The following is a 26,097-nucleotide window of genomic DNA, read 5'->3' as shown; positions in this document are numbered from 1 at the left end:
ATATGCTAATAGGCCTACAGTTTCAGTCTCGTCTGGGAGCTGCGGTTCCAAATGCATACAGGCTCTGTGCCTGCTTGCTTTCTTAGCATTGTCCATAGTTTCCTACAGTCTTTGCAAACATCCATTTTGTATTCTAGAAGTGGCCATCCCAGATGGCTACAGTTTGCTCCGCTTTCCTCCCAGAAGTCCCGAAAGACGTGCTTGTTAGGTGAATTGGACATTCTGAATTCTCCCTCAGTGTACCCAAACAGGTGCCGGAGTGTGGCGACTAGGGGATTTTTACAGTAACTTCATTGCAATGGGTGGAGGTGTGGGCTTAGGTAGGGTGCTCTTTCCAAGGGCCGGTGCAGACTTGATGGGTCGAATGTCCTCCTTCTGCACTGTAAATTCTATGATTCTATGATATTCAACTCCCAGAGCTGGTCTTGTAATCATGTCTCAGTAATAACCACCAAATCATACCCCTTTGTCTCTATTTGTGCAGTTAACTCATTGAGACACAGTCTTTAAGTTTGTTCTGTTGTCAAATTTTTCTGTTCTTCTCTGATTCCTTGATGCAATATGACATTCAATTGTTCTATCCCTTTCTTTTATTTTGGTAACAATCTCTCTCATCATTAACCTGCACTACTACATCTCCTTTAATTTTAATTTTCCAGGCAACTGAACCTCATCCCCACCCACTATTTAGTTTAAAGCCCTCTCTACAGCCCCAGTTATGCTATTTTCCAGGTCTCTGGTCCCAACATGATTCAGGTGAAGACCGTCCCATCAGAACAGCTCCCTCCTTCCCCATTACTGAATACATGGCAGATTCCCATGAATTTAAACCCATTTCTCCCACACCAAACTTTGAGCCTCACATTTACCTCTTTAATCTTATTGGCCCTGTGACAATTAGCATGTGGCTCAGATTGTAATCCGGAGATATTACCTTTTTGGGTCTGCTTTTTAATTTAGTCCCTAGCTGCTCGTATTCGCTCAGCAGAACATTTATCCTCCTTGTTACCTACGTGAACCATGACAACTAGATCTTTTCCCTCCCACTTCAAGTTCCTCTGCAGCCCAGATGAGATATTCCGAACCCTGGCACCAGTTAGGCAACACAACCTTTGGGGCTCTCGACCCTGGTCACATTTAATCATGTCTATGTCCCCAACTATAATATCCCTGACTATGACTAGGTTTCTTTTTTTTCTCCTCCACACTTGACTGCCTCCTTATACCATGTTGCTCTGGTCAGTTTGCTGATCCGCCCTACAGTCCCACTCTCGTCCACACTGGGAGCATCAATCTGGAACCTGTTGGACAAGGACAAAGGCTGAGGCTCCTGCAACCATATCTCCTGGGTCCCTCTACCTGCCTCACTCGTAGTCGCACACTCCTAGCCCTGACCACTGGTTGAATTTAGGGTAATTAATCTCAGAGGTGTGATTGCCTCCTGAAAGACAGCATCCAGATAAATATCCCCCCTCCCTGATGTGCCACAGCGTCCAAAGCTCGGACTCCAGCTCATCAACGCTCGAGCAACCAACTCTTGGTACATATGTGTTCACTAGGAACTAGATCCACCATCTCCCACATAATGCAGGTACAACAAATCGCCTGGCCCTGCACCTGTTTTATTAATTTTATTTTATTTTAAATTTCAAACTGGTTTTTAGTTTTCATAATTTGTAAAGTATTTCTACTTTTTGAAAGCAATTTAGAATAGTAATGCAAATTAGCAGTTACTTAGCAGCCAATGAACTTAACGTTTTCCTGTAACATCACTCCTGGGTTGTTTTTCACCCATGTAGGCCTGGCTTTTTCCGCTCTTTCTTCTTTCGCCTAACGCCCTGTTTCACCAGACTCCAACTGCACTATGATGCAACACGACAGCACTCAATGCAGATAGGTCAGTTGTGTTTTAGTTATTCCATTGACTCAGAAAAGCCAGTTTGGTTCCCAATTTTACACTGTAGACCTGAGAACTGCCAAATAATGTGTCCCAGCTCTGTTTTTTCCATCCTGGTTGCTTCTCCTGCATCAGTGCAGGTTCTGTACAACCTCTCCCAAGAGCCACTAAATCTCTGCACTGAAGCAACCACCCAAAATTCCATCGCACTCCTAGCTTGACTACCTGAGTGTTTCTCTTGAATGTGTTTGTGTGTTCTTTTATGTTCCCTCCCCTCATTGACCTGAGTGCTTCAATGCTTAGCTGTAATTTTTGTGTGTTCTTTCATCTGCATTTGCTTCACCACATCCTGGAGAGTCTGTTAGCTACTCCCATCCCTTTATCTGCTGTTCATCATGTTGCTGTTTTACCGTAGGCTTTAGCTTAAGGTAAGGTGTGGAATTTCAGGTATGGAACTGTGTGTGGCAGACACACACACATGGTCGGCCTTGAGTAAGAATGGGAGTGGCATATTGCATCTAAATTAGAAATAATAAGAATGTGTGAGTGAATCGAAGTGAGAGAGAGAGAGCGCAAAATACAGAGTATTGTCGGCAAGAAACAGGAAGAGAGACTGACTTTATTCTTCTCTGAGAAAAGCCATGTGGTTTGGTTTTGACCTAATTCTCTAGCTTGTGTGGTAATTTCTAGCATTTTACAAAGATTTGGTGACTGGTGAGACTACCTTGCAACAAGAAAGCAGAAGACTGAACATGTGATGATTTTATAACAGGGCAGACCTTGGGTACATCTGCCAAGAGATGGTGGGAGGCCTGGGACGTGGGTAAGGTCAGGGGAATAAAGTTAGCTATTTGGATGGGATAAGTAATCTTTAGATGTTTAGTTGATAAGCAGGTAGAAATGTCATATGCGATTAAACAAGGCAAGATCGTAAGAAGCTAAATATAGGAAGCAAAGAAATTTGCAAAACATGGAATAATGCCCCAGTAAGTCTTGTAAAAATGTCAGAAAAGGATAAGGGCAAGTAAGTTGCAGCATTTTGTAGAGAAATCTCACCCAAACTGCCGCTTGTTCATAAGACTAATTGGCATTAGTACAGGTTTAAATGGAGTAGAGGAGTTTGGTGTAAGGTTACTGAGGTCGTTAAAGATCACAGCGTAAGTTGATAAAGATTGTATTAGATCGTCCTCGGTTTTGTGCTTGGAGTCATAGATTACAAAAGCTTGAAGGCTTATCTTCAATTTGTAAAAGATTTCACATTACATTTAGTTGTGTGTGCAGTTTTTGACAACCATTTACGAAGGGTATGAAAGCTGTAGAGAAGGTGAAGTATCAATTCACTGGCACAAGAGCAAAATACTGCAGATGCTGGGAATCTGAAATGCAGAAAATGCTGCAAGTAGTCATTAGAAACTTGTAGTTGCACATTTAATACTGAGAGGCCTGGAGGAATTTGCTCCTCTTTGGAAAATAATATGCAGTGATGGTTACCCTCGTAGAGGTAGGAAAAGAAGAAAGGGGTGGGATTCTCTAACGGCGAGATCCTCTGCTTCACCGGCAGCGCACTCACACCTGCAGATTTCCTGATGGCATGGTGGTGGCCACAATGGGAAACCCCATTGGCCGGCTGCTGGCGGGGCCGCGCTGCACCAGAACACGGGTCTGGTGGGACGGAGAACCCCGCCCAAGATTTCAGGTTTTAAAAAATTCGAAGGAAAATAAGGAAGGGACAATATTCAGACTTGTTTTCCATCATGCTTGTTTCAGTAAGCAGGCTAATATTGTAAAATTACTCCAACATTGGACCAGCTTTGTTGTTGTGTTGTAATGTCTCTGTAAACACGATGAAAGCTGAACTGCCAGACTCTAGAAAAGGAGAATTTACGTGGACCTGTTAGCTATCCAAGGACTAACCTTATTTTAACATTTTCCTCTTGATAACTGCAATTGTACAGTTGAGAATCTGGATAAGACAACTTTGGATTACCAGGATATTCCGAGATGTGATCATCGGGAGGCTGTTGCAGACTGGTGGGCAGTGTGAGTGGCTTAAAAAGAGTAGCTTTGCACACTTTGTTCTCGAGACTAAACAGTCACAGCGTCGGGCTTGTTTAACTTGTATGCCTGTACTTTACCACCTCAGTGACATTTTAACAAATTTGTATTCACTTTACAACCTGCAGTTCAAGGATCAAAAGTTAGCCATTTAGATCAGAGTTATAATGATCATTATCATTTGTAAGTAATAACAGAAAACATTTGAAATTTAAGATGATTAAGAATTAGGTGGTAGTAATTTTAATACTACATATTCAATTTTTAAAAAGTCATAAAATGTTACCTCTGAAGCAGAGTCATACAGATTCAAAGTGTTAACTCTGTTTCTCCCTCCACAGATATTGCCAGACCTGCTGAGTTTTTCCAGCATTTTCGGTTATTTTAGATTTCCAGCATCTGCAGAATTTTGCTTTTATTATCATGTATTAATACAAGTCATATGGGGCAGCACGGTAGCGCAGTGGGTTAACCCGGCTGCCTCACGGCGCCGAGGTCCCAGGTTCGATCCCAGCTCTGGGTCACTGTCCATGTGGAGTTTGCACATTCTCCCCGTGTTTGCATGAGTTTCGCTCCCACAATCCAAAAATGTGCAGGGTAGGTGGATTGGCCACGCTAAATTGCCCCTTAATTGGAAAAAATGAATTGGGTACTCTAAATTCATTTAAAAAATAATATCATGGAAGAAATAAACTGCATTTGAATACGTATTTCTGTATTAGTTGTAATTGACCAATGAAATGTTTATATTTCCAACCCGTTGAAATTTAAAATCTTATTGTCTTCTAATTGTTCTGTTAATCTTTCAGATGAGGCCAAAAAAGCAAGCGGCAGATTTCCAGCACAGTTCACAAAATGCTGAGGTAAGGAGATTGGACATTATGGATCTTAAAGAAGTGTAATAAGTCTACATTGCTATTGATCAGCTCTGAAAACATTCAAGGAAGCTGAAGTACTGAGTAAATCTGATTCAACGATCCACCAAAACTCAGGAGGCCAGTTGACTGACAGTGGTGTATTGGTAGAGTTCTAAATACTGGCAGGAGTGCGTTTAGCCATTTGTACATTTCAGTAACTGATTTTATAAGGAAAATTTTCATAAATGCATTTACCAAAATGTCAGAATGTTAATGAGCTGCTCAATTTGAAGAACACAAGCAGCTGCCGAGAAATAGTTTGGGTTTAAAATACAATATCTGTTAAGTATGGATAGTTTGAAATTTTAATGATGCTAAACTTAGCATTAAGGTGTCACAGTGTAGCTCTTTATTTAGACAATGTAGAACACTTTCTAGCAGATGCATGATTGAGTACACGCCCGAGGGCACTGAATCTGCTTGTTGGACATTGGTTTTATAGAAAACTTTGTCAAATATGAAGCAGGCTCAGTAAAATAACACAAATTAATACGGAACTTTGAACTTAAACATCGCGCAAATACAAATAATTTGGTTTCCATCTTGAGTGTCATTTGCACTCCCAATTAGTCATTGAACTTGAATGCTTTGCACTGCATATCTTCTGTGGACAAGTCCAGTTAATGTTAATTTGAAATGTTTGCATATCTAATGGCACACAGGGAATTTTTTGATGCTGGGAGGTTACCTGACGTTGATCTTGTTGAGCCTGGGATCTTGCACGTGAATAATTCTGCATTGAAAATGTTTAAATGATACAGTAAGACTTGGAAGCGTAGGCTGCTATCAGAAACTTAAGGAAAAGAGAATGGCTTGTTCGGCCAGGAGGGGAAATGTGAGGCACAGTTTGATCCTTGTAGCTAGATGGTATATGGACATCCTGGTTACTGTAAAAAGCAGCTGAAACCTGTTGGGTTCATGATTCAGTCGCTCTGTTAAAATCATTGAACTAGGCAGCACGGTGGCGCAGTGGGTGAGCCCTGTTGCCTCACGGCGCCGAGGTCCCAGGTTCAATCCCGGCTCTAGGTCACTGTCCGTGTGGAGTTCACGCATTCTCCCCATTTTTGCGTGGGTTTCGCCCCCACAACCCAAAGATGTGCAGGCTAGGTGGATTGGCCACGCTAAATTGCCCTTTAATTGGAAAAAATGAATTGGGTACTCTAAATTTAAAAAAAAAACATTGAACTAGGCCGGAGAAACATCCATTCAGAAAAACGATTTAATTTCACTTGATAGCAAACTCAGAGATAGCTGCACAACAAAATTCACAAGACTGAACTTTCCTAACATGGAAGAGACAGTATTTGAGGCACCCTGCCTCTACTACCCTCCCAGGCAGTGCATTTTAGGCCATCACCATCCTCTGGGCAATAAAGGTTTTGCTCAAATCCCCCTTAAACCTCCTGCTGCTCACCGTGAACTAGTGTCACCTCATAACTGAATCTTCAACTCAGGGGAACAGCGGCTCCCTACTTTGGAACTCCTCATCAATCCCTGTTTGTTGATACATTTCTACTTCCAAAAGAATTTTTTCTGGGGTCAGACATCTTTAGAATCTACTTCTCTATAGACCGGTGGAGGCAGGCTTCATTAATATTTTTAAGGCAGAGGTAAATAATTGTTTGACAAATAAGGGAGCCAAAGGTTATAGATGGTAGGCTGAATGTGGAGCTGTGGCTGCAGTCTGATTCCCCATGACCTTATTGACTAGCGGAACAGATTTGAGGGACCAAATGGCCTACTCCTCCTAATTACTGTTGCTAGGAAAACAAAGATAGTTTTAATGTATTTATATTTGTATTGGTAAATAAATACGGTATAGTTTTAAGTGTTCAATTTAATGTATCTGTGTTTGGAAGGGCAACATCTATGGTTAGATTCATGCTGGACAAAGGTGTTTACATGTGTAGGGATGGATTAAGTTTCAAATGTGTTTCTATTGTGCTTCGAGAGGGCTATGGTGTGAAAAATAAATAAAGTGTGGAAGCATGTGGTGTTGCGTAGCAACTGGAGGTCCTTGTAAGGTAAAAAGCTTTTAAGTTTTACTAATTTGAGAGCAGTTGGAGACAGGATCTCAGGGAGTGAGCATCTCTCATCTCTACGAGAAGAAAGACTGGACAGTACAGGAGCTGCAAAGAGGCAGGTTTCAAGTTACAGTCCAGATAACCAGGACATTTGGATAGAAAGAGTGTTTAAGACAACTGGAGTTTTGAGAATAGACCAAGGAATTGTTCAGAATAATTCAAGGAAGAGTAAACAAGATGTTCTGAGTTAAAGAGAAAATTGCACTAACTAGATTTGAAGTGGAATAGCAGACTTCAGAGGTAGATGAAACGTTTGATGTTATTTTAATAGTCTTGGAATCGAGATTTAAAGCAACCGTGAGCAGTTTGCACAGCAGTCAAGACCAAAACATCGTGAAGGGGTTGGAGTGGAGCAGAAACTTTGTTTGAAAGTATAATTTGTTAAAACCTGGACTGGATTTCAGAATGCAAACCATCAAGGGAAAGCATTATTATGAGAGAAGAAGTTAAATCCTGGTATTGAGTGTGGAGTTTAGAAACCCTTGTGTGACGATCATCTGGGCGGATTCTGAGGAGAAAGCCACAGACACTAACTTGGGTTCAGAGGGGCTTGTGTATTTGGCCACAGTCATCGTGTGTGCATTAAAAGCGATGTTTATGTTAATGAGCCCATAGTACCATAAAATTTACTTTGTAATCCATGTTAATCTTTAAATCTGTGCGTGTTTGTTAAGGTAAATGGAGAGTAACGGAGTCTTGTATTATAATCCACTTTTTGATGTTTTATGTTTTTTCTTGTTAAGACTAATTAGCGGTCCTGTGACTCTGTTCCTCAATTTTATTTTTAAAAACGGTATAGTCTTTTGAGCCTGGGTTCCATTCTGGGATCTTCCCGTCCAATTCTAACATCAACTGGGATCATAATACTATGATCGTATAACTTGCTTTCCTTGGACCCACAACCAATTCCTGGCTGGCTCTGACTACCAGCCATAAGGACGCAAATGCTGTGTTTCCCACTGCTACCCTTTTTAATGTAGTTTCTTATGCAGTCCACTTTCTATCAGGAATTGTGTTTCAATTTTGAGAAGCAGTGCTCTACCTTTTATTGTATTATTATTTAACTACTGTAAAGGAAGACATGGCTAGAAAATTGCTTTATATTTTTAAAATGCATCTAGATGCAAATTTAATGCTCAAGTGGTTAAAAAGTCTGAAGTGCAATCATGAAAGGTTTGATAGGCTGCCATCTGCTTCTATATCTAATTTAAACACCTTTTGCTTGGAGGCTGGGGAAACTACTTTCCCAGTTTGCAAGCTTCAGGGAACAGTATGCAGGGGTGTGAAAGGTAAAAATTAGACCATGAAATACATTATTGTGGACACAAATAGTTTTTTTGTCATTATTCCTGATTGGTTTAGCCAATGTGTGGCTGTTCCGCAGACTATGTTGCATTTAAAAGCGAAAATAATCCAAAAATGTATCCGGCAACTATGAAGGAATACCTTTATGAATACAGCACATGTTAACATGCTATCCGGCACCATCTCAGCACAACCTTAAACCGACCCGAGGTGGAAAAGACCACCTGACCCCTTTCGAACAATAAGGCATCTAAAGCAGATGGAATCCCCCCAAAGCACTGAAACATGGCAGAGAAGTATTATTGGCCCAAAAGCATTGCCACATTTCCTTTTCTGGAAGGAGGAGAACATGTTGGGAGAACTCAGAGATGCTGCAATCGTGACCACCACCTTCAAGAAAGGGGACAGGTTGGTTTGACTGTAGTAATTACGAAGAAATTTCCCTGCTGTCGGCCACAGGGAAGATTATCACAAGAGCCCTCCTTAATTGCCTTCTCCCCCTGGCTGAGGACCTCCTCCCAGAGTCCCAATGTGGATTCCACCCACCAAGGGGCACAATAGACATGACCTTCACATGCGACTACAACTACAAGACAAATGCAGGGAACAGCACCAATCCTTATATATATATATGGCCGCCTTTGACCTCATAAAGGCCTTTGACACTGTCAGTTGTCAGGGATTATGGATCCTCCTCCTTTTTTCTTTTATTCGTTCATGGGATGAATTTATTGCCCATCCCCAATTGCCCTTGAAGGGGCAGTTAAGAGTCAACTATATTCCTGTGGGTCACGTGTAAGCCAGACCAGATAAGGGTGGCAGATTTCCTTCCCTAAAGGGCATTAGTGAACCAGATGGGTTTTTATGACAATCGACAATGGTTTCATGGTCACCTTTAGACTTTTAATTCAAATTTCACCATCTGTAGTGGCGGGATTTGAACTTGGGTCCCCAAAGCATTACTCTGGGTCTCTGGCTTACTAGTCCAGTGACAATACCACAATGCCACCACTTCCCTGCTTCAGCTACCCCCAAAGGTTGCTCACCATCCTTCTCATGCTGCAGGATGACATGCAAGATGTGATCCTGACCAAGAGATCTACTGAAGACTAAATTCCTGTTTGGACTGGAGGCAAGCAAGGCCCTGTCATCGCACCAAGGCTCTTCTTCATCTTCCTTGCTGGAATGCTCCATCTCCTGCTCAGCCTGCTGGAGTGGAGCTAAACTGCTGAAAAGATGAGAATCTGTTCCGGTTCAGCCCCCTGCAAGCCTGATCCAAGGTCGACCCACCCTCGGTCTTTGAACTATAGTATGCAGATGATTGCGTCGGCACACCAGGCTGAGCTCCAAACCATCGTCACCACCTTCACTGAGGCTCCGTTAGGCAGGCCAGATTGTCCACATGCCCGACAGACTCTCCTCTGACCTTCGACACAACAAGCAAGCCCCAGGAGGCCAGAGGACATTCTTCAAAGCCTACTTGAAGAAAATGCAACACCTTCAAAGACACCTGGGAATCTCTGACCCAAGTCCGCCCGAAGTGGAGAAAAGTATCCAGGAGGAGTTGCTTCACAGAGAACAAGCTGAAGCAAAACATTGACAATAAAAGGTGCAGGTGGCAACCTGGTTAACGCTTCCAGAAGCTCCCAAAACCATCCTCTGCCCCATCTGTGTCAGACGTTGCAGGTCATGCGTTGGATTCCTTCGTCAAATGAGAACTCCTTTTTAATGTGGAAGTAAGTCATCCTCAACTGCAAGGGACTGTCGAAGAAGAGGTAATTGCTGAGTAAACAAAATCCTTTGGGACCCTTACCCTATTTTTATATTCTAAAAATGAGAAAGAAACTTACCAAGCTCAACAGTGATAAGTCCAGTAGCACTTTTGGGATTTTGAAATTAAAATAATTTATTAACACAAAGAAAAGAAAACCTATGCGCAGAAGATTACAGTTACAGATAAAGTTAGTCTTACAAAATATTTCCCAACAAGACTGACTGTGGTTTGTCAGACCCACAAGGAAACATCCTCCAGCCAACAATTCCTGAGATATTTAACTACAAAAATCCAATAATATTTCCCACAAGGCAATGCTCCTGTCACTTTCATAAGGCATAGAACATGATCTGGGGGCTTGTGCCAAAATTAGGAAAGCTGTCTCACAGACACGTCAAGCACCAACCTGACATAACCATACTCACAGATCTTAAAGATCATGACCCAGACACCGCCATTGCCATCACCTGATTATGTCCTGTTCCATTAGCAGGATAGACCCAGTAGAGGTGGTGGGAGAGTAGTATATAGTTGGGAGGGTTTTGCCCTGGGAATCCTCAACATTGACTCCAGACACCATGAAGTTGTATGGCATCAGTTTAATCACGGACAACAAAATCTCCTGCTGATTACCACGTACCATCTCCCCACAGCTGATGAATCAGTACTTCTCCATGGTTGAACATCACTTGGAGGAAGCACTTGGTGGCAAGGGTGCACTATGTACTCTGGGTGGAGGACTTCAATGTCCTTCACCAAGTGTAGCGCAATAATCAACAGATCAAACTGGCCAGGTCCTAAAGCACATTACTGCTAGAGAGGGTCTTCAGCAGATGGTGAGGAAACCAACAAGAGGGAAAAATGTACTTGAACTCCTCCTAGCCAGCCTGCCTACCTGTCCATGACCGTACTGGAGTGCCAACCGCAGTGCCCTTCTGGAGATGAAGTCCAGTCTTCACATTTAGGATTCCCTCTATCGTGCTGTATGGCACTGCTGTCATGCTAAATGGGGTCAATTTTGAACAGACCTAGCAACTCCAGACTGGGCTTCCATGAGGCACTGTGGGCCATCAGCAGCAGGAGAAATGCACTGAACCGCAATCTGCAACTCCATGTCCTGGTATATCCCCCACTTTACTATTATCATGAAGCTAGGGGATCAACCTGGTTCAATGAAGAGTGCAGGAAGGCCAGCCAGGAGCAGCACCAAACGTACAGAAGGAAATACCAAGAGGAGAAGCTGGAATAACCAAAAATAAGGTGTCGATCTGGTGAAGCTACAACACAGCACTACTTGCATGCTAAACGGCATTAGCTGCAAGTGATGTACAGAGCTAAGTGATTCCACTACCAACAGGACAGATATAAGCTCTGTAGTCCTGCTGCATCCGGTTATGAATAGTGGTGGACAATTGAACAACTTATTGAAGGAGGAGGCTCCAAAAATATCCCCATCCTCAATGATATGTGTAAAGGCAAGGCTGAAGCATTCAGCCGTAAGTGCCGGTGGATAATTTCCATCTCTGCCTCCTCCGGTGGTCCCCAGCATCACAGATACTAGTCTTGAGCCAATTCGATTCACTCCACCTATCAAGAAATGGCTGAAACCACTGGATTTTGCAAAGACTATGGGCCCTGACAATATTTTGGCAATAATGTTGAAGACCGCTGCTCCAGAACTTGCCGTGCCCCTAGCTAAGCTGTTCCAATACAGCTACAGCATTGGCATCTATCCAACAATGTGGAAAATGCCCCAGTGTGTCCTGTACACACAAAAGCAGGACAAATCCAACCCAGCCAGTTACCGCCCCATTAGTATGCTTTCGACCATCATAGAGTTTTACAGCACAGAAAGAGGCCCCTTCAGCCTATCTTGTCACCACATCGGCCCTCAAACTTTTCAAATTAGAAAAACACTCCACGTTTCACTGGGCCTCCCACCCCTGCACATGACCAATCGAATCGGGTATCTCTCACCCCTTACCCCTCCCCTTCAAGTCAACTATATCCACCGCGAGGATTCACCCCCTCCATCCACCATACTATTCCCCAGCCACTTTATCTCAAACTGCTACCTCTGTCCTCCACCCCCTTCCCCCCCCCACCATTTATACCTTCGAGAATCAACGATACCTGCCCAAACAGGTCCCGCAAGTCGCAGCACCCCCCCATCCCACCGTGCTACCGTTCACTAGCCAATCTCACTCAGCCGGCAAGGTAGCCCCCCCACCCCCCACCCGCCAGAGCTCACCATACCCAAATAAACTATCCAAGACAAAAGCCAGACCCCCAATTGAAACCCAATCCTCCCAACTACCCAACACCCCTCCCCCATTCAAACACTCCCTCCAAACCTCTAGCACCCCTTGACACAAACAAATAAAACAAAGTTAAAAACCCCCCCCAAGCAAACCTGCAATAATTTCAATTATCACCAACTCTGCAAAATCAAAAGCAAAGCGAGGGAGGGAAGGAACAAGGGAAACAAATATATCAGTGAATAACCGTTCCAATTACAACGTCCACAGACACACCCGTGACCACCACGGACCAAGTTCCATGCAAGCCTCTTCAGTTCAGTCCAATTGATGCAGCCTTGATAAATGCCTCTGCTTCCTCACTGTCTCGAAAATATTATCTTTTGAAAAAAATAATTTTTATTCAAAATTTTCCCCAGATTATCACAACAGAAAAATAGAAACCCCCTTTACACAAATGATAAAACAAGAACAAAAGTGCACAAATAAATGTTAAACAGTAAACAATAGTGCATCCCCTATCAGACACAAACCCCCCCCCCCCGCATTGCTGCTGCTGACCATCTCGTAACGCTCCGCCAGGAAGTCTAGGAACGGCTGCCACCGCCTGAAGAACCCTTGCACCGATCCCCTTAAGGCAAATTTCACCTTCTCCAATTTAATAAACCCTGCCATGTCGTTAATCTAGGATTCCACGCGTGGGGGCCTCGCATCCTTCCACTGAAGCAGAATCCTTCGCCGGGCTACCAGGGACGCAAAGGCCAGAATACCGGCCTCTTTCGCCCCCTGCTCTCCCGGCCCCCAGCTAGGCCTCACCCTAGAATTCAGTACCCTTGGCACCGTCCTCGCTACGCCCCTCCAGAACTCTCCCAACGCTGGACATGCCCAGAACATGTGGGTGTGGTTTACTGGGCTCCCCGAACACCTCGCACATCTGTCCCACTCCCAAAAAACAGGCTTCGCCTTGCCCCGGTCATGTGCGCCCTGTGCAGCACCTTAAATTGTATCAGGCTGAGCATCACGCAAGAGGAGGAAGAGTTTACCCTTCCCAGGGCATCCACCCACATACCCTCGTCGATCTCCTCCCCCAGCTCCTCCTCCCACTTACCTTTTAACTCCTCCGCCAAGGTCGCCTCCTCCTCCTGCATCATCTGATAAGTTGCCGAGATCCTACCCTCTCCAACCCACACCCCCGAAAGCACCCTGTCCTGGACCCTGCGCGCCGGCAGCAGCGGAAACTCCACCACCTGTCGCCTAACGAACGCCTGTCCCTGCATATATCTGAAAGCATTTCCAGGGGGAGCCCGAATTTCTCCTTCCGCTCCCCAAGGCTCGCAAACTTCCCGTCTATGAACAGGTCCCCCATCCTCCTAATACCTGCCCTGTGCCAACTCAGGAACCCCCCATCCATTTTCCCCGGGACAAACCAATGGTTCTCCCGTATCGGGGACCACACCGAAGCCCCCACCTCCCCCCTGTGGCGTCTCCATTGCCCTCAGATTTTGAGGGTCGCCGCTACCACCGGGCTCGTGGTGTACCTCGTCGGAGAAAGCGGCAGCGGTGCTGCCACCAGCGCCCCCAGGCTTGTGCTCACACAGGACGCCACCTCCAGCCTCTTCCACGCCGCCCCCTCCCCCTTCATTACCCACTTACGTGGCAGCCCAATAGTACCCACTAAAGTTTGGCAACGCTAACCCCCTCCTTGTCCCTGCTCCGCTCCAAGAACACCCTTCTCACCCTCGGGGTCTTCTTCGCCCATACGAACCCCATAATACTCATGTTAACCCGCTTAAAAAAGGCCTTAGGGATCAGGATGGGGAGGCACTGAAACAAAAACAAAAACCTCGGGAGCACCGTCATTTTAACCGACTGCACCCTGCCCGCCAGAGAGAGCGGCAGCATATCCCACCTTTTGAACTCCTCCTCCATTTGCTCCACCAGCCTCGTTAAGTTGAGCTTATGCAGGGCCCCCCAGCTCCTAGCCACCTGAACCCCCAGGTATCTAAAACTTCTTTCTGCCCTTTTTAGCGGAAGCTCACCAACCCCCCTTTCCTGGTCTCCCGGGTGCTCCACGAACAGCTCGCTCTTCCCCATGTTGAGCTTATACCCGGAGAAATCCCCAAACTCCCTAAGGATCCACATCACCACCGGCATTCCCCCCACCGGGTCTGCCACAAACAATAGCAGATCATCCACATACAACCCGGCGTTCCTAGAGTCCCTCAAAGCCATGGCCAGAGGCCCAATCGCCAGTGCAAAGAGCAGGGGGGATACAGGACACCTCTGCCTCGTCCCTCGGTATAGCCGGAAATATTCCGACCTCCTCCTGTTTGTGGCCACACTCGCCACCGGGTCTCGTACAGCAACCTCACCTAGCTGACGAACCCCTCCCCGAACCCAAACCTCCTCAACACCTCCCACACGTACCCCCACTCCACCCTATCAAAGGCCTTCTCCGCGTCCATAGCCGCCACTATCTCCGCCTCCCCCTCCACGGCCGGCATCATACATTCAGGAGCCTACGCATGTTGGTATTCAACTGCCTCCCTTTCACAAAACCCGTCTGATCCACGTGTGAATACCCCCGGAACACAGTCCTCAATCCTCATGGCCAATATCTTTGCTAGCAGTTTCGCATCCACATTAAGGAGTGAAATCGGCCTATACGATCCGCACTGTACAGGGTCCTTGTCCCGCTTTAGAATTAGAGAAATCAGCGACCTAGACATCGTCGGGGGCAGGACCCCCCCCTCCCTTGCCTCGCTGAAAGTCCTTACCAGCAGCGGGCCCAACAGGTCCACGTACTTCCTATAGAATTCCACCGGGAACCCATCTGGTCCCGGTGCCTTCCCCCCCTGCATACTCCCCAGTCCCGTGACCAGTTCCTCCAACCCAACCGGTGCCCCCAGCCCCGCCACCTGCCCCTCCTCTACCCTCGGGGAACTCAGTTGTTCCAGAAAGAGACCCACACCCCCCCATCCGCTGGGGGCTCAGACCGATACAGTCCCACGTAAAAGTCTCTGAAGACCCCATTAGCACCCACCGCACTTTGCACCATGCTCCCCCCTCCATCCCTAACTCCCCCGATCTCCCTTGCTGCCTCCCGCTTCCGAAGCTGGTGTGCCAGCATCCGGCTAGCCTTCTCTCCGTACTCATACACCACCCCTTCCGCCTTCCTCTACTGCACCTCCGCCTTCCTGGTGGTCAACAGGTCGAACTCAGCCTGGAGGCTTCGTCGCTCCTTGAGTAGTCCCTTCTCGGGGGCCTCTGAATACCTCCTATCCACCCTTACCATCTCCCCCACTAGCCTCTCCCTCTCTCTCCTCTCCTCTCCTTCTCCTCTCTGTGGGCCCTAATGGAGATCAACTCACCCCTGATCACCGCCTCCGTGTCCACCCTCTGAATCAGCGCCCTGCTCATTACAAAAAAGTCAATCCGAGAGTAGGCTTTATGAACGTGGGAGAAGGATGAGAATTCCATGGCCCCCCGGCCTCGCAAAACTCCACGGATCCACTCCTCCCATCTGGTCCATAAACCCCCTCAGCACCTTTGCCGCCGCCGGCCTCCTGCCCATCCTAGACCTAGAGTGATCCAATGCCGGATCCAGCACCGCATTGAAGCCCCCCCCCCCCCATTATCAAGCCCCCTGTCTCCAAGTCCGGGATCCGGCCCAACATGCGCCGCATGAACCCTGCATCGTCACAATTCAGGGCGTATACATTTACCAAGACCACCCGCACCCCCTGCAGCTTACCACTCACCATCACATACCTACCTCCATTGTCTGCCACGATGCTCAACGCCTCAAACGACACCCACTTCCCCACCAAAATCGCCCCCCCCCCCCGATTTTTTTTGCATCCAACCCCGAATGGAACACCTGCCCCACTCACCCCTTTCTTACCTGATCTGCCACCTGCAGATGCGTTTCCTGGAGCAGCACCACATCTGCCTTCAGCCCGTGCTTTCCACCCACCCGACCCCGCCTCCTCTGGCGCAGCTCCCTTTCCAGGCCCAGTCCCAATTCCCCCGGCTCGGGCCTCCTGCCCCCCGGCCCCCACCCCCCTCTTGCGGGGCCCCATCTCAATTCCCAGCCACCAACGCCAACAGGCTTTTACCTGCCCCCCCACCCGACGGACAGAGAAGAAACATTGCCCAACCAACCGCACAATTCCCCCCAAAACTCGACACAACAGTCCCAACCATCCCCCCTCAGCATCCCCTCGTCCCCAGCCCTCAATCCGAGTCCAGCTTTTCGGCCTGAATAAAGGTCCACGCCTCCTCCGGCGACTCGAAGCAATGGTGATGGTCGCTGTAGATGACCCACAGTCGCGCCGGCTGCAACGTGCCGATCCGCGCTCCAGTCCTGATAAATCCGGACCTCTGCGTTCTCCCACCTGCTGCTCCGCTCTTTCTTGGCCCACCTTAAGACACATTCTCTGTCCACGAAACGGTGGAACCACACCAGCACCGCCCACGGCTGCTCGCTGGGCTTGGGCCTCCTCGCCAGCACTCGATGGGCCCCCTCCAGCTCCAGGGGCTCCTGGAATGCCCCCGCGCCCATCAGCGTGTTCAACATGGTGGCCACGTAGGTTCCGACATCCGATCCTTCCAGCCCCTCTGGGAGACCCAGAATCTGCAGATTCTTTCTTCTCGACCGGTTCTCCATGTCATCGAACTTCGCCTGCCATTTCTTATGGAGCGCCTCGTGCGCCTCCACCTTCACCGCCAGGCCCAAGATCTCGTCCTCATTCTCCGAGACCTTTTGCCGGACCTCCCGGATCACCGCCCCTTGGGCCGTCTGGGTCTCGAGCAGCTTGTCTATCGAAGCCTTCATCAGCTCCAGCAGCTCTGCCTTCAGCTCCGTGAAGCAGCGCTGGAGAAACTCCTGCCGCTCTTGTGACCACTGCGCCCACGCTGCCTGCTCTCCACCCACCGCCATCTTGGTCTTCCTCCCTCGCACCTTTCTCTGCTCCAATTCCACTTTTTTCACCGCTCCACTCCTGGTCCAATCCATACAGTGCCGGGGGAATATTGCTGTCCCCTTCCCACACTAGGAATCGTCGAAAAGTACCGTTGGGGGCCCTAAAAAGAGCCCAAAAGTCAGTTTCTAGCGGGAGCCGCCGAACGTGCGATTTAGCTCTGCATAGTCGCAACTGGAAATCCCGAAAATATTATCTTTAGCCTTCTGCGTAACCCCTCAGCCTCTCCGGGTGCACCACACCAAACTGCACACCACTCTTGACGATCGCTGACTTGACTCTCCTCTTTGTCAATTCCGCTGCAGTGTTTTTTTAAAGGCATTTTCACATAAACAAAAGCAGAAGAACAAATAAACAACATAATAAACAACCCCCCCTCCGCTCCCCTAATACCACCCCCTACCCTTCCCCCTGCTGACCTCTCAAACCTCCTTAAAGAAATCAATAAACGGCTTCCACCTTCGGGTGAACCCATCCACTGACCACCTCAAGACGAACTTGACCTTCTCCAGCCTCGGAAATTCTGCCACTTCCTCTTCCCCAATCTCGTCCCTCAATAGTACCTGGTCTTGAAGCCCGAGGGGCGGCAGCCCCGGAAAGGACGGCACCTCTCTCCTTGCGAAGTCCTGGTACTGCAGGTACCTAAAACCATTCCCCCTGGGCAACTCGTACTCCTCCTCCAGGTCCTCCAACTTCGCAAATTTGCCCCCGATAAACAGATCGCCAAATCGCCCAATGCCTGCTTGCAGTCACCCCTGAAATCTCGCATCCAACCCTCCCGGCGCAAACCATTGGTTGTTGCAGATCGGTGCCCACACTGAGGCATCCTCCAATCCCAAGTGCTGCCTCCACCGTCCCCACACCAACACTGGGCTCATGGAATACCTGGCCGGCAAGAACGGTAGGGACATCGACAACAAAGCCCTCAAACATGTCCCCCGACAGGATGCCGACCCCTCTCAATTTCCTAATCATGCCCAGCAGTGCCAATCCACCCCCCTCCTCCCTGGACCCACTCCAGGAAAGCCCCCCTTGCGGGGTCTTCCCTGCCCACACAAACCTAGGGATCAGTGCCTTAACTTTCTCAAAAAGCGACTTTGGGAGGGAGATTGGGAGGTTCTGAAACACAAACTGAAACCTTGGCAGCATTATAATTTTTACTGTCTGCACCCGCCCTGTCAGCGACTACGGCAGCACATCCCTCCTCTTGAAATCCACTTTCATCTGCTCCACCAGCCGAGCCAGGTTCAACTTGTGCAGCTGCACCCAGCCCCACGTCACCAGGAAACCCGGATATCTAAAGCTCACCCCCACTACCCTAAATGTCAATTCCCCATACCTCCTCTCCTGCCGTCTAGTCTCAATTGGGAACACCTCGCTCTTTTCCCATATTCAAATTGTACCCTGAAAACTGGCCAAATTCCTCAAAAATCCCCATAATGCCTCAGATACTGCCCAATGGTCCAAAATGTACATCAACAGGTCATCCGTATACAATGAGACCATGTGATTAATGTCCCCACTCAATCCCTCTCCAGTCCCTTGATGCCATAAGCGCCAGTGGCTCTATCACCAAGGCAAAAAGCAGTGGGGAGAGTGGGCACCCCTGTCTCATCCAAAATATCCCGAACTCACTCAGTTTGTCCGCACACTTGTGACCGGCGCCTTATACAGCAACCGGACCTCATCTACAAACCCCTGCCCTAACCGCTCCAACATCTCCAGCATGGACTCCCACTCTAACCTATCGAACGCCTTCTCTGTGTCCCACTCTACCACCACCTCCATTTCCTGCCCCTCCAAAGGCATCATGATTACATTAAGCTGCTGTCATGTTCACCGTCAACTGCCTCCCCTTCACAAAACCCGTCTAATTCTCACCTTTCCCTCCCAGGATGCAGTTCTCGATTCACGAGGCCAGCACCTTCGCCAGCAACTTGGTGTCTACATTCAGTAATGATATCGGGCGGTACGACCCACACTGCTCTGGATCCTTATTCTTTAATGTCAGGGAGATGGAAGCCTGCGGCAATGTAAGAGGGAGGAGGGGGAAGCCGGGGTGGGGGAGTTTCCCCCCCTCTCCCTAGCTTCGTTATACGCCCACACCTGGAGTGACTCTAGGTCCACTCCAAAATTTTGTAAAACTCCACTGGGAACCCATCCGCCCCTGCGGCCTCCCCTGCTTGCATTAGCCCCATACTGCCCATCACATCCCTCAACCCATTTGGGGCGCCCAGTCCCTGAACCGGTTCCTCCTCTTCTGTGGGAAATGCCAGCCCATCCAAAAACTACCACATCCCCCTCCCCAGCCCTGGCCGGGCGCTCAAACTTGTATAATCTTCTATAAAACGCCTCAAAGACACCATTTACCCACTCCGGGTCCCTCACCACCTTACCCTTATCGTCTCTCACTCTGCCAATCTCCCTCGCAGCCTATCGCTTCCTCAACTGGTGGGCCGACATCCTGCTCGCTTTCTCGTTGTACTCGTATATTGGCCCTCTGTAACTGCCCCACCACCTTCCCCATAGACACTAGCCCAAACTTAATCTGGAACTTCTGCCTCTCCTTACCAGTCTTGCCATCTCCACCCGCTCTGCTTTCTCCCTGTGCACCCAAATTGAAATGCACTCCCCATTAACCACCGCCTTGAGTGCCTCCCACAGGACGTGAACTCCCCGTGTCGTTTAGCTCCACGTAACCCCGAATGGCTGCCCTCACCCGCTCACATACCTCCTCATCCGCCAGCAACCCCAAATTGAGTCCCCACTGCCCCCCCCCCCCCCCCCCCCCCCCCCCCAACCACCACCACCACTACACCTAGCAACCTCCTCCTTCCTGTTCTTTCTCTCCTTCGCCTTGCTGTGCTTGTTGAGGTCGTTGTCGTTTCCTGCGCTCTTTCCCCCCCAGTTTGTGTTCCCTCACCTTTCCTCCCTTCTGGCTCCCTTCTGTTGTTCTCCTTCCCTCGTCCCCCGTCCCCCACTACTCCCCTTTCTTGCTGGGTTTGGCTACTCCCTCTTGTCCCCCCCCTTCCCTCTCTTCTATCGTGGCTCTTGGCTATTTGTTTATTTGTTTGTTTGTTGGCCACAAACAGGTCCCAGAACAGACTGGTGAATGGCTCCCATGTATGGAGGAAGCCATCTTCCTACCCTTGACGGCGAATTTGATTATCTCCATTTGGACTTTAGGTGGTGCTGCTGACTGCCAACCTAACAGGATTCTCTGGCGGGCAAACAGGAGGGCAAGGGCGTCCACCCTCCTCCCCATGAAGAGGTCTGGCTGGTCGGATACGCCGAAGACCGCTACTTTCGAGCATGTCTCCATCCTCATCCCCACCACTCTGGACATTGCCTCGAAGAAGGCTGTCCAGTACCAGCATCTGGGGCAAGACCAGAACATTTGGGTGTCGTTGGCCAGGCCTCCTTGGCACCGTTCACATCTGTCCTCCACCTCCGGAAAGAACCTACTCATTCGGGTTCTTGTTAAGTGAGCTCTATATACCACTTTTAATTACGTTAGGTTGAGTCTTACGCACGTGGAGGTAGAGTTGACTCTATGTAGTGTTTCGCTCCAGAGACCCCACTCTATTTCAAACCCCAAATCTTCCTCCCATCTCCTCCTCGTCGCACCCAGTACTGTGTTGGCCCTCTCTATCAGTCGTTTGTACATGTTGCTACAGTTCCCTCTACCTAAATTGTCTGCGCCCAGTAGTTCTTCTCGTAGCGTTGGCCACGGGTATGTCTTTGCTTCCTTCTGTAGGGATTTTTTAAGCTGCAGGTATCCAAGCCCTTGGCTTGCTGGAATCTGTCCGTCAGTTCATCCAATGTTGTGACCCTGCCGTCTGTGCATAGCTCCCTGACTGTCAGGGTCCCCATGTCCTGTCTCCACCTTTCACAAATGGCATCAGTGAATGCTGGCATGAACCTATGGTTATTGCAGATGGGGCTTTGTCGGACATTTCAGCCAGGCTGAATTGTTGCCGTATCTGGTTCCAGATTTGGAGGGTGGCTACCACCACTGGGCTGCTGGAGTGTTTTTTAGATGGGGATGGGAGTGGCAAGGGCCTGGAGTGAGGTCCCCCTGCAGGAGGCCGCCTCCGCGCGCACCCACTCGGCTTCTGGCTCCTTAATCCATCCCATGACTTTTGCTGCTATCGCCGCCCAGTGGTATACTGTAGGTTTGGGAGGGCTAGCCCCTCCCTGGACTTTATTTTCTGTTGGACGTTCTTTGGGATCCTAGCATTTCCCCCCCCAACCAACCATTCAAACACCATGATTAACTTGTCCAAGGAATTGAAAAAGGCTTGGGGATATAGATCGGGGTGGATCTAAGTAGGAAGAGATATCTGGGTAGCACGTTCCTGGGAGTGGGAGTGTGTTTCACCTCTGCAGGTCCTTTTTGCCTTCCTCTGTCAGGCTGGTCACGTTCCACATGTGAACCTCCGTCCAGTCATGAGCGATTTGGATCCCCAGGCAGCGGAATTTGTGTTGGGCTTGTTTAAACGGCGGTTCCACCAGTGCTGCCCCTCCTTACAGGTTCACCGGAAAGATCTCGCTTTTGCTCATGTTGAGTTTGTAGCCCGAGAAGGCACCAAACTCTTTCAGGAGCCTAATGATACCTTCCATGCTGTTTTGTGAGTCTGAAATATCGAGGAGCTGGTCATTTGCCCAGACCGAGACTCTGTGCTCTCTGCCTCCTCTTTGGATCCCCCTCCAGTTCTTTGCTGTTCTGAGTGTGGTCGCTAGTGGTTTTTTCGCTCGGGCAAACTGCAGAGGGGATTACGAGCATCCCTGCCTGGTGCCCCTGTACAGCTGGAAGTACTGGGGGCTGGTGATGTTTGTCCGTATGCTCGCCATGGGAGTGCTGCGCAGGAGCTTCACCCAGAAGGTGAACCCTGTTCCAAGCCCAAACCGCTCCAGTACCTCTGAGGTACTTCCACTCAACTCTGTCGAAGGCCTTTTCTGCGTCCAGGGAGACGATCACCTTGGGTGTTCTCTCCCCGGATCGGGTCATGATCGCATTCAGCAGGCGCCTGATATTCGATGTTAGCTGTCTACCTTTGACAATACCCGTTTGATCCTCTGCGACCACCTCTGGTATGGTTCTCCAGCCTTTTGGCTGGGATCTTGGCCAGTATTTTGGCATGTACGTTTAGTAGTGAGATGGGTCTGTAAGAGCCGCAATCCGTTGGGTCTTTATCTTTCATAGGTATTAGGGAGATTAAGGCTTGTGCTAGTGTAGGTGCAGTGTGCCCCTCACCAGCAAGTCTGCGAACATCGTCCGCAGGGCCAGTGCTGTCGCAAATGTTTTGTAGAGTCCACCGGGAACCTGTCTGGTCCTGGCGCCTACCCCGCCTGCATGGTGCTAATACACTCCATGATCTCTCCCAGTTCTAGCGATGCTTCCAGACCCCGTTTTCTGTTCTCCCCACAACTGGCATGTCCAGTCCATCGAGGAACTGTTTTATCCCCAAGTCCCCTGGTGGGGGCTCTGAGGTGTACAGCCCCGGTAAAAGGCCCCAAAGGTTTTGTTAACTGTGTCTGGGTCTGTTTCCAATGTGCCACTGCTGTCTCTAATTTGCGTGATTTCTGTAGTGGCTGCCTGCTTTCTCAGCTGGTGTGCCAGCAGGCGGCTGGCTTTGTCTCCGTATTCGTATCGGGTCACCCGTGCCTGATGGAGTTGGTGCACTGCCTTCCTCGTGGAGAGCAGATCAAAGTCCATTTGTAGATTTTTCCTCTCCGCCAGGAGCTCTATGGTTGGGGCCTCGGAGTATTTATGGTCTACCTCCAATATGGAGCCGACCAATTGCTCCTTAGCCGCTCTCTCCTCCCTATATCTTTGTGCTTTAAAGGTGATAATTTCCCCTCCAATCACGGCCTTTAGTGCCTCCCAGAACGTGGAGGGTGAGACCTCCCCGTTTTGATTGTTTGTTTTGTATATTCAGCAATGGCCTGTTATACCTTCTCGCTGAAGACCTTGTAGGCCAATAGTACAGTGTCCAATCTCCATGTGGAGCGTTGGGCACTGCCTGACTCCAACCTCACATCCATGTAATGTGGAGCGTGGTCGGAGATTACGATTGCGGAGTATTCCACTTTGACCAGCCCTGGAAGTACCGATTTCCCCACCACAAAGAAGTCGATCTGAGAGTATACGTTGTGCACTGGGGAAAAGAAGGAAAACTCTTTCTCCCCTGGGTGGGTGAACCTCCAAGGGTTCACCGCCCCCATCTGCTCCATAAAACGACCGAGTTCCTTCGCCATGTTTGAAGTTTTCCCTGTTTTGGGGTTACACCTGTCTGTCCGTGGGTCCTGTACACAGTTAAAGTGTGTCTCTTCCCCCCCCCCCCCCCCCCTTATTGATCAGTATTGCCAACCCCCTGGCTCTCGTCCCGTAGCAGGAATGGTAAGTCTGTCACAACCAGCTCTTCCCTGCCTGCAGTCAGTCCTGCTCCCTCAGGTGTGTCTCTTGGAGGAAGACTGTCAGCTTTCATGTTTCTTAGGTGGGTGATGACTCTGGATCTTTTCACTGGGCTGTTATGACCCCTGTCGTTCCAGGTGACTATTCTGGTGGGGATCTCCCCCCCCCCCCCCCCCCCCCCCCGGCCCCGCTTGTGGGATTAACCATACTTACCTGGTGGACGTGCCCCTGCCCTCCGGGGTTTCCCTTTGTTAGGGGGCCGTCCAAGATGGCCAATGTCACTGCTTTCCCCATGCGGTTGGGTCCCTGCACTCCGGGGTTTCCCTTTGTCCAGAGGGCACCCAACATGGCCACCAACAGTTCGTCTGCCAGGTGGATCAGCCCCAGCACTCCAGGGTTTCTTTTTGTCCAGGGGGTGCCCAACATGGCCACAAACTGTGCATCAGTTACGTGGTAGGCCCCTGTACTCCAGGGTCTCCCTTCGCCCAGAGATCGTACTAAGTGGTTGCTTGCAGTGCTTCCTCGCTCCGGCCCCTGGTTGTGGCCTTTTGTAGCCATATTGCCCTTTTCACTGTTTTCTTTTCCCTTTCCCTCTGTTCCCCTCCCTCCCCAGTCCCGCCTTCTCCCCCCCCAGTCCCGCCTTCTCCCCCCCCCCCCATTCCCCCTTTCCTGTGCTCTGTCCCCCTTCTCCCACCGTTTTCCCCTTTTGCTCCCCTGTCCCTGCTGTTTGTTCTCCCCCCCCCCCCCCCGCGGCCTTTATCTGTTGCACGCTCCTGGCGCTAGCTTTCCCGCTAGTGTGGTGAACCCCCTCCCAGGAGTTACTGTCTCGTTTTTTTCCCTGTCCCGCTCTCTCTAGTTCCTGCCCGTTCTTTCCCCGTCTAACCCTGCACTCCTCGTGCTTGCCACTCCAGATTCCCTTTTCCGCTTCTCTCTTTCTCTTGAACGAGGCCACCTTCTCCCGTGCATAGTGGTCTCTCGGGTGGTGGCATGCTGCTTGTCGCTCAGGATGTGTTTGGTGGGGGTGGGAGGTGCTTCTTCTACCCCCATTCTCCTGGCGCCGGCTCGTCGCCGTACTGTCGTTCCTTGCAAGGGGAACTTGCCCCCCCTCCTGGCGTTGGCTCGTCGCCGTACTGTCGTTCCTTGCAAGGGGAACTTTATCGCTTCCTCTGCTGTAGATGCTCCAACCCGCACTCCGTGACGAATTTGTCTGCCTCGGCAGGGGCTGTGAAAAAATGTTCCTTGCCTTGGTATGTGACCCACAGCTTTGATGGGTGCAGCATACCAAAGCACACGCCGTTCTTGTACAGTGCTGCTTTCGCCCTGTTAAATTCCGCCCGATGCTTGGCCAGGTCAGCCCCAATGTCCTGGTATATTATTTTGTGTCCTTCCCAGCTGCAGTTCTTCGACTGCCTGGCCCAGCGCAGGATTCTTTCTCGGGCTGTTACCGGTGCAGTTTGGCTATTACTGCCCTCGGTTGTTCCCTGGCTTTGGATTTCGAGTGCAGAGACTGGAATACCCTGTCCGCTGCATGCTCCTGGTGCTAGCTTTCCCGCTAGTGTGGTGACCTCCCTCCCAGGAGTTACTGTCACTTTTTTCCCTGTCCCGCAGTGCATACCGTGTGCCCTGTCTTTTTCTGGTGGGTTGGGGAAAGTCTCCCTTCCAACTAGGTTGCCCAGCATCTGGGACACGTAGTTCGTGGGGTCCCTGCCCTCAATTCCCTCCAGTAGGCCCACAATCCGCAGGTTTTGCTTCCTTGAGTGGTTCTTCTGGTCCTCAATTTTCCTCCTCAGGCTGCCCTGCGTCGCGACCAACTTCGCCACCTTTTTCTCCAGTGCCACGATCCGATCAGACTGGTCGGTTGCGGCTTTCACCAAGTCCTTGATGGTTGTTTCTTGGGTTTCCAGTCTCTTTTCCGCTCTGCTCAGGGCGAGCTGTATTTATGCCACAGTTTTGGCCACTGCGCCCATCACTGCGACCTGAACGCCTGCTTTTATTTTTGCTTTTATCTCCAGCTGGTGCTCCCTTGGTGCCTCCGCGAAGGATGCCTTCTAGCCCCTCCCCCCCCCCCCCCCCCCCCCCCCCCCCCCCCCGCCCCCGATGTTGGAAGGGTTTGTTCGTGGCTGCTTGCCCTTCTCGTTCCGCCGAAACGTGCACTCTGCCGCCTCATGCGATGGTTGGCTCGTTCAATTGCTGCCGTTTCTGGGCCCTTCCACACCTGGTCTCTGTTCGACCCTCGACTGGCTTTTCTGGGCATTGTTTCCTTCCGCCTTCTTACTAAGGTTGGGGAATGAGTTACCGGGTTTTCTGGTAAGTTTTTGTTAAAAAGTGGCTACTTTTCGGATCCACGGGATGAGAGCCACGGTGCAACTGCTCAGCACATCATCATCACCGGAAGTCCTCCACTAAC

General features: G+C 49.6%; 1 protein-coding gene across 3 annotated transcripts in view; it reads left to right on the top strand.

Annotated features, from left to right (window-relative positions):
• osbpl8 (oxysterol binding protein-like 8) overlaps positions 1–26,097 on the top strand; it is a 386,181-nt gene that overhangs the window by 98,627 nt on the left and 261,457 nt on the right. For all 3 annotated transcript variants that reach the window (XM_072484706.1, XM_072484705.1, XM_072484707.1), the window contains one exon: positions 4,762–4,815. In XM_072484706.1, coding sequence (XP_072340807.1) covers positions 4,762–4,815 — 54 coding nt within the window. The remainder of the gene's footprint in view (positions 1–4,761; positions 4,816–26,097) is intronic.

The sequence above is a fragment of the Scyliorhinus torazame genome, chromosome 19, assembly GCF_047496885.1.
Source record: "Scyliorhinus torazame isolate Kashiwa2021f chromosome 19, sScyTor2.1, whole genome shotgun sequence".
Classification (NCBI taxonomy): Eukaryota; Metazoa; Chordata; class Chondrichthyes; order Carcharhiniformes; family Scyliorhinidae; genus Scyliorhinus; species Scyliorhinus torazame.
This window is presented reverse-complemented; position numbering and strand designations above follow the sequence as displayed.